The sequence below is a fragment of the Halyomorpha halys genome, unplaced genomic scaffold (assembly GCF_000696795.3).
Source record: "Halyomorpha halys isolate HHAL.00 unplaced genomic scaffold, Hhal_1.1 Scaffold94.1, whole genome shotgun sequence".
Taxonomy (NCBI): domain Eukaryota; kingdom Metazoa; phylum Arthropoda; class Insecta; order Hemiptera; family Pentatomidae; genus Halyomorpha; species Halyomorpha halys.
In genome coordinates this window covers 2,325,202-2,334,129 of record NW_027114465.1, presented here as the reverse complement: position 1 = coordinate 2,334,129, position 8,928 = coordinate 2,325,202, and the positions used below count along the sequence as shown (strand labels likewise).

Below are 8,928 nucleotides of genomic sequence, written 5' to 3'. Positions count from 1 at the left end.
TATAAAACATAAGGTGACTAACTTCTAATAATAAATAAATAAAAAATATATAATTATATAAGTAAACTAAAAATAGTAAATAAAAAAATACAAAATCTGCTAATACACGTATTTACAAGTATAAACGAAAATCTGAAATATCAAATACAGAAATCTCAAGGAATAATCCAATAAATGAAATAAAAGGAAAACGGAGTGTTGATTATATATATAAATATATATGTATTATGTAGTATATAACATATATGTTTTTAGATTTTTCGTAAATATTTAAACATCCAATAATATTTATATTAAATATTATCTCTCTTTCCACCTATTCACATCTTATTTAAAACTTTTAATTGTTATTCTTCCGGAATTGGGTGGACAGAAGGTGGTCGAAGATACGGAATTTGAAGGTTGGAAGGGTATTAGAATCACAAATGAAGGAGGGAGTTGAATATATTTGCTATATATATTTGAATACATATAATTTTTTTTTCACAGAAATATCACATTTTGCTTATTATTATATTTTCTCATTATCTGTACTTTTTAATTAATCTTACTTTTTTTTTTAAATCACAATCTTAATTTATTAATATTAGAAGTTTTTCTAATATTAACTTTCGTTTCTGTTTAAAGGCTTATAAGTTATTTCATTATGATTTATTATAAACAGCATTTTGTTAAAAATATTTTTAGATTCATTTAATTTTTTTTTGTTAATTCTTTTGTTGTCATTTATTTCATTCCAAGGTAGAGTCCATCTATAGACCCCGTAATGTTATTCTAAAGGGACATGTCCCTGAATAAATAAATGATTAATTATTGTTGTATTTAAATCTTCTGCAATTATAAAATCAAAATAATTTATAAATACTTACGACAGATCAAATGCTCGCATCGGTTAGATGGAACCCATGAATAGGAAGAACCAGTGTCAAACAAGACTCTGAAAGGTTGGCTCGGTGTTCCCAGTCCTATTTCACCATAATAACCGATCTGGGTAGAATTTTTCGTAAGTAAATATTATTGAGATTTAATTTACTTTAAATATCTAAAATCCTCACGTTTTCATAATCCTTGGGATAAACAATACCACCTAGATCCAAATGATTACTTTGCGATTTAAAAATCTTCAGGTGCCTTTCAAAACTATGAATATGTGAATGTGAGATTTCTCCTCCTCTTTTGAATGAGATTCTGAAAAAAAAAAAAAAAAAAACGAAATTGTTTTCCTGAAAACTTTGAAGTATCTTACTCCTTGTTTACTAAACCATTATATAAACACATACAAATAGCGAGCGGGTAGCTCAGTCATAAGGCACTGTGCTACTCACTCCAAGTTAGTACTAACTTCAAGTTCGAACTGAAGATCAACTCTTTATAGTACAAGAGCCTGGAAGAAAAAAAGGCAGTTATTTCATTTGATTATTTAATGAAAACTATGTATAATTACTAGTCAAAACCGATGAGGCTGCCAAGTATAGGTAGGGGGAATAAAAAATGGCGGCTGTTTCAAAGCGATAAAAAAAAAACTAATTTTTCAATTGGGAGCTCTATATCCTAAAAAGTAGGAACAACACAAGAAAACCTAAGAGAACGTCATTTAAAGAAGAGTAAAATTTCTAAAATATGAGCCCTAATAGAGCTAGTTACGTCCAAAAGTTCTTGAGATGTAGCTTTTTAAAACGCAACATTTCTTTAAAGTCTACTGAAAGATTAGTAGTTAGTTAATTTATTTGTATATGACCTTTACCTTCGTAGGAATAGTAGTTTTCATGATATGGGCTAAAAAAATTGATTTATAGTTGTTCAATCAATAGGTTTGAGTTTTGAAAAACTATATCAGAAACAATTGGACGTACAGATGTCTGTCTGTAAGCGCTCAAATTAAAGCTAGTTAAATGTACTATATATTTTTTTTTTCTAAACCTCTTTATTAATAATATATATACAATACGGATTATAATTACAATAAAATAGTATATAATACAGAATGTACTATAAAATAGTTTATAACGTTTATCTCTGTAGGAGTAGTATATTTTATGATATTTGACAAAATAAATTCACAAACTGTTAATTTCTAGTTGTTCGTATAAAATGTTGGATTTTTTAAATTATATATCTCTAGATCCATAAGACGCCCATATGTCTGCTAGCACTTAAAATAAAGGATATAGCTTATGACACTTATCTTCGTAGGGATAGTAGTTTTTATGATATTTGCATATGAATATAAATTTGGCAAATGAAAATTTGTCCGAACAACTATAAATCAATTTATTTTAGCGAATATCATGAAAACTACTACTCCTACGACGATAAACGTATTAAACTACTTCATAGCCCTATTAAACTAGCTTTAATTTGAGTGCTAACAAACATTTGTACGTCAAATGGTTTTTGAGATATAGATTTTTAAAATAAATTCACTATCTATTGATATTTCATTACGTTCTGTACAACATTTTTATGAAATATTGCTTTTTAAAAAGCTATATCTCGAGAACTATAGAACGTAAATAGCTCTATTAGGGCTTACAGTTTAGCAAATTTACTCTACTTAAATGATGTTCTCTTAGATTTTCTATTGTTGTTGGTAGTTTTAAAGATATAGTGCACCGAATGAAAAATTAATTATTTTTAACGTTTTTAAAAAGCTGCCATTTTTTATTCCCCCTACGTATACTTGGCAGACTCGCAAATTTTGACTAGTAATTATACATAGTTTTCATTAAAGTGATCAAAAATTGGGGTGAAATTACTGACTTTTTTCTCCTCTTGGGCTCTTGTACTATTAGAACCTTTTTGGTTTTGCAAATTGTATTGTGTTCCGCCTCTGTCATTCGACAGTCGTGAGAAATTATTTTTGTTCCTTAAGGCTTAAATTCGTTAATTTAAGTGATTAATTACTTAGAATTAGGGGTAGCCTGGAGTATTTTCTGAAAATGTTGTTATTTCTTTTGTTGTTACCATGATAATGAATGGGTGGCAAGTAAATCATTGAATCCAACATATGGTGTATACCAGAACATCTTTTCCTTTTCGTCAACTTCTTGAGTCCGTGAGGGGTTCATAATTACTTTTAATCGTTACAAGCTTTTTGCACAAGATAAGCATTCCATCGTACAGGAAGTTCATGCAAATGTAATCATAATGACGAGTTCATATTTTTTTTTTAGAACATATTTTTGGAACTAACAATTGTTAGTTAAAAGACATTAAAAGATTTTTAAGTTCGCAGACAGATAATTGCAAAATCATCTTGATCCTTACAAATGAATATTTTGTTCAGTGTCATCTTTATACTAAAGGCCCAGGGCCCCACGATCTTCAGGGCTACATAACTCATAGGATCAATAAATTAGAACTAATAAAAAATAAACATAGAGGTGCGTAAACTACAAGAAAGAATGGGCGTTGATGACCTCAGTGTTTTAAGCCCTAAAGGCCCCAGCCAACAACAACTACAAGAAAGAATTATCAGATTATGATGCGACTGATGTACTAAAAAATTATATTTTGAAGAAGTAATTCATGGTTTTTCTGATAAAAGATTTAGAAAAGTGTCTGCAGTAAATGTTTTAATTTTTTAAGTTAATCATCTTTCAAATTTTACATAAATAACGATTTAACTAGTATATAGTTTAATTAAAGATGGCCTGGTTTTGCCCCTAATGTAAGTCATGTTGTAAAAATTTTAATAATTTTCAGAGCTATATTACCTAGTTAATAATGCTTGGCCTTCCATCACGACCAAGAAGACCAATAGATAAAGGAATCTAGATGCCATGATAATTCAGTTGGACTAAATGCAACCTTCCACTAAATCCTAGTATATATGGCGATTGGTTTGAGATAGGAGGAATAACACTCCACACAAATAATCTAGCTTAGCAAAAGATTAAGATAGAAATTATAAAAATGAGCCCACTAAATCTTTTGACACTTTTGATTGCATAATCAGATCTGTATAAAATTAAACAAAACCTATTTATATTTTAGGATAGCTCTATTATGGTATAATAATGGAGTATCATCTTGAGGAAAATTAAGAAGTGAGTGATGAAGAATTCAATGCAGTAAAATCTGAAAGAGGTCAATTACAGAGAACAATTTGTAAACGTCCCAGGAGATTTAACTTTAAGAATAAATTTTCCAAACATATTAAACTCCACTCTCCTCAAGATGATGATGTAATGATAGATATAAATTGTAAAAGAACATAGATATGCCTAAAACATTTAAATCTGGTAAGAGTTTTGTAATACATCAAAGAACACATGCTGGTGAAAGAATATATTCGTCAGTATCTCAGTTTGTCAGAATATTGGCAGTAGCTCTCCTATAAAACGTTAAGTAATTCATACAGTGCAAATCAATGAACCCCCATATACTTCTAATTTCTATCTGAAACTCTGAGCAGCTTATAGAGTCGGGTATTCGTCCATTTTTTTGTCCTGTTTTCCTGTTTACTCCCAAGAGTACTCTCAAAAAGTAGCTTTAAGAAAACATATAAGATTGCATGATTCAAATCATGTTGGACATAATTATGAATTTTGTAATAAAGCTTATTTTAATAAAGATGAGTTTTGCAGTCATGTATAAGAGTATGTAGAGCAACATAAGCTTTTATTATGTTATCTTACTCAGGTAAAATCCATGGTTACTTCTTCAATAATAGATGAGCAACAGTCATTTATTAGCGCTGAACCTCAATTACTAGATAAAGATATTCTTCACAAACTACAGCTAGAAACTGTACAACAACACATCACATGGAGACACATCAAATTCTTTGACAGTCTACCTGTTTCCTTCAATCCATTATTCCAATCTATCACCCCATCCCCCTTCCTGCGAGGTGGCAGGGCAGAAAAGGTTCCAAAAACCCTATCAAGATCACCCTATAACTCTTTCTTCTGATGCACCCCTTTCCACTCCCCCCACACTTCTTTTCGACTACTGACTGTTTTTCTCATTATTTAATCATTATCTATTGTATTTAATAATTACAGTTTTTTTTTTATTTTCTATCTTCTATGCGAATATCAACATGAGGAGACCCCTCACCTCCGAATTCTTTCTTTAATAATAGGACCATTTAGAATGGACATTTCTCAATTAATTAATAAATATTACAAGTAACCTTGAAAATACCAAAGGTAGTAAAAGGTAATACTCAACATGATTTATTCCTTTTTTTCACATAATAAAGCATTCACTAATTTATTATTTTTTCTGTTTTAGAGGGCTCAGAAAAAAAAAAAAGATAAAGAAAGTAGATATTCGGCTGCTCTATGTAATATTACATTTAATGATGGTGACATTGGGCACATTTATTCTTGTCTTCATTGTGGAATAAGTTTTTGTCACCAAAAGTCTCTAGATTCTCATATATCTGGTCATAGAACTACCTGTATGTACTGTGATCGTCCCTTTCTAGACAATATATCACATGAAAGGAGATTCTGTACCAAATTGAACCTTCACATCAAAATGAATAGAAGATTGTTCCTGGTGATAGAGAGCAGATCCTTAAACATCCTAAAAGCTCTTTCTACTGTGAAAGCTCTGATAGAGCAGTCAGCTGTCATAGTGGATATGTCATACACCTTGGTAGTCACACAAGCGAACACCCATACCCATACAGATGATGTGAAAAGGCTTTTGATGATTCATCTACCATCTGAAAACATGAACGGATACATACAGGTGAACATCCATATAATGTTCTTACTGCCTTAGTGTGTTTAATCAAAAGCTATTGCTAAGTGCTCATCAGGTAAAACATATAGACTGAGATTTTTCTGATTTTCAACTTTAAATATAAATCAACAAAGTAATAGCATGTCCTCTCTGTAGTATTTTATCAAATGAGTTGTAAGCCCATGTTGTAAATGAGATTATGAGCATTATTAATGGTAGTATATCCTGTGTTCTTTCCGAATCAGAAATGTTTACTGATCCTAATGAATATAGTGAACACATTGTTTGGCATGGAATCCAACAACCATCTATTAAACCAAAGAACAATGAAGAAACCTATTAATGAAGAGGAGACAAGAAGCAGTATGCCTGTGATCAAAGTACCACAAGGATTAGACTTGTAAATATGTGTATTTTAGATTGTGCTTCATATTTTAAATTGTTCTAAAAAAAATTAAACTTTTTTTGATAAATCAGTACAGGACGGTTCAAGGTGAAAAAAAGTACACAGGATAGTATTATATATATTTTTATATGAATGTAAATCTTTTTTTTTAGTTACAATTATATATAATATAACATGTTGTATATAAACCAAACCACAAAAAGTATATTTATATTCAAATATATTTTATATGTGTATTTTTTTTTTTTTTTAAAAACCTTTACACTTATATTTTCTAGAAAATTTATAATAGGAGTAGTTTGGAAGTGCCTGTCAATACATTATAATTATAACCCTGGTGGGAAGTAAATTTAAAATGTTATCCAAAATTTTATTGCATTCCTCTTTGTGTAAAAATTAAACAAAGCAGCTTACAGTTTTAGTTAAATCTTTTTAATTATTTGTGTTTTTCCAAAAGTTTATATTTTTTGCAAATAAGGAATTGTTTTTAGAAAGTAATTGTTGAAACTTTTTCAGTCATAAAACATGTAACATGTTATTTATTACACATTACCTGAATTTATTTTTTATTGAAAAATGATTATATTTACATACTTAAAAAAGATTTAATATTTTATACTTAAACAATCAGTAATATTGATTCTTAATTAATTAATAGGTAATACTAATTCCACCTCCTCTTGAACTGTAAATGAATAGTTAAGAATACATGTGACAATTTGGCTAATAAGAGTTTTATGTTATCTGCGTGCAGCTGAGCCAAATTTACTCTTCAGTATTGACGGAATTGAGGCTGTGGTTAAGGCATCTCCTTAGCAATGGTCTTTTACTCATTTAAAATCAAATATATAAAATAATAATATATAAAATAAGAGCTACAAATAAGTTTAAGTTAATCCTGGAAATATTTTTTTCGTACATGTTTCCTTTTAACGCTTCAATTTATAAAAAAAAAAAAGAAGATAATTACTTTTAAGTAAAAAAGTTATTTCTTTATATAATCTTCATCAATGTCTAATTCAGTAGGTGAAGACATCATAAATGGCTGACAAATAATTTATTTAAAAAAAAAATTTTTTCCCAAGCCCCATAGATGTGTAGGGGTTGAAATTAGAGGAGAGGGAATAGTGAGAATTGATAAAATCAATCTCTTTTACAGCACTTAGTGCATGCAAGAGGAGACTAAGGAAAGGAAATAAGAGGGATATGAGGAAAACAGGGCTCACCACTTATCTTGTCAGTAGTTAGTAGTCCATAGTCAAGTCTGAGACTGTTCATGTGTGTTTGTTACCTTTATGGGCATTCTGTGGTGTTAATGTCTGGAATAGTGGATTAGTGCAGAGCTAGTGGCTATCAAAGAATCTGATGTGCCTCCCTGAGATGAATTCTGTCACTGTCCCTAGTCCAAGGGTCATATGAATATAAACAGTTATGTAACTATTGTAATATTTATTGATTCAAATAGTACATTTAAGAATATTAAAACATATGATATGGTTATTACATTTATACAAGTAATGAAGTATTTTCAAGAAATAAACATATTTCAATGAACCACGTTTGTCTGATGATTGTGTTTCACGTCTTAGCAGTTATGCCGCGCCAGGTTAACTCGCAATGGTCAAGTAGAAGCTAGAGCGGTAACCAACATATAGTAGGTGGGTCGCTATAGGAACAAGACTAGAAGATAACTTTCAAAACAATCATATGCCATTTTGCAGAACTTTCGGAAACATGCGAAAAGAGAGAAAGCCTGAACTCAAACGCATTAAAAATAAAGAAGGAAATATTCTCACAGACAACGAAGGAATTTTACTTAGATGGATTAAGTTCTTTAAGGAGCTTCTGAATGAAAGTATTGAAGGTGAAAACGAAGAAGCTGGACATCCTTACGTGGTTGAAGAGAAATAAGACTATATCAGTGAGGAGGAAATATCGTATTATGAAGTTGAGGCTATGAACGATAAAAATATAGCCCTTCGCATACTTTATTGGCACAAATGCAAGATCATGGTATTACTCCCACCGTGCTTAACAGTTTCATAATGGAGAGGAAAGTGTTTTAGTAGACAGTCGTTTTAGTGTCTTTATGCACTTCTGTCTTGCTTCGTAAACTTTTCTTAATGGCGTTGAGGCAACTTCCTGCCGATTGCATTCTCTCCTAATTTCTTCGTCGATCCAGCCATTTATGGGAACTCCAAGATACTTGAAATAAACATGACCTGAACATAAAATTCTGCATTACAAAAAATAGTAACTAGAAAACCTTCGAGAAAAACCTTTAAAACCTACAGTATGGCATTCAATACAACTAATCATAAAATACAAAAATCTAGACCTCACCGAACAGTACCTTGTGGAATTATAAATTAAATGAACTGAGGAAACAAACCAACACACTGAGAAAAGGATGAAAACAAATTTCAAAAGGTGAAAACAAACAATTATTTAAGAGAAACGGGGAGATAAATTAATTTGCAGAGTAGACACAGATATCAAACTCTAATCAAAAAATGAATTACAGTCAAATGCCACAAAATAATGGTCGAACAACCTTTCTGTTTGTTACGAATTGAAACGGACATTTCACAAGATTCTTACTGTTCGACTTCAGACATACAAGTAATGATTGAAGTTTTCATGATGGTTGAATCAGTTTGGCTTATGAATGACTACTGTCATTCTGAATGATCATGCGGGGGGGTCCCTTTACATTGTGTAAACAAAATGTGGATAGCCAATCTATTACCTCCCAGGGGGGACCATGCCATAAACCTTGGGAGAGGAGTATAACTATAAACACTATTTGTTTTCTGGTAAGG

The 8,928-nt window shown here is 30.5% G+C and overlaps 1 protein-coding gene across 1 annotated transcript in view; it reads right to left on the bottom strand.

Moving 5' to 3' along the window:
• LOC106677349 (lysosomal aspartic protease) overlaps positions 1 to 3,822 on the bottom strand; it is a gene marked incomplete in the record, with an annotated part of 23,420 nt that extends 19,598 nt beyond the window's left edge. Inside the window, 3 exon segments of the mRNA XM_067051681.1 lie at positions 870 to 987; positions 1,056 to 1,188; positions 3,717 to 3,822. Coding sequence (XP_066907782.1) covers positions 870 to 987; positions 1,056 to 1,188; positions 3,717 to 3,784 — 319 coding nt within the window.
• Positions 3,823 to 8,928: the final 5,106 nt, after the last annotated feature.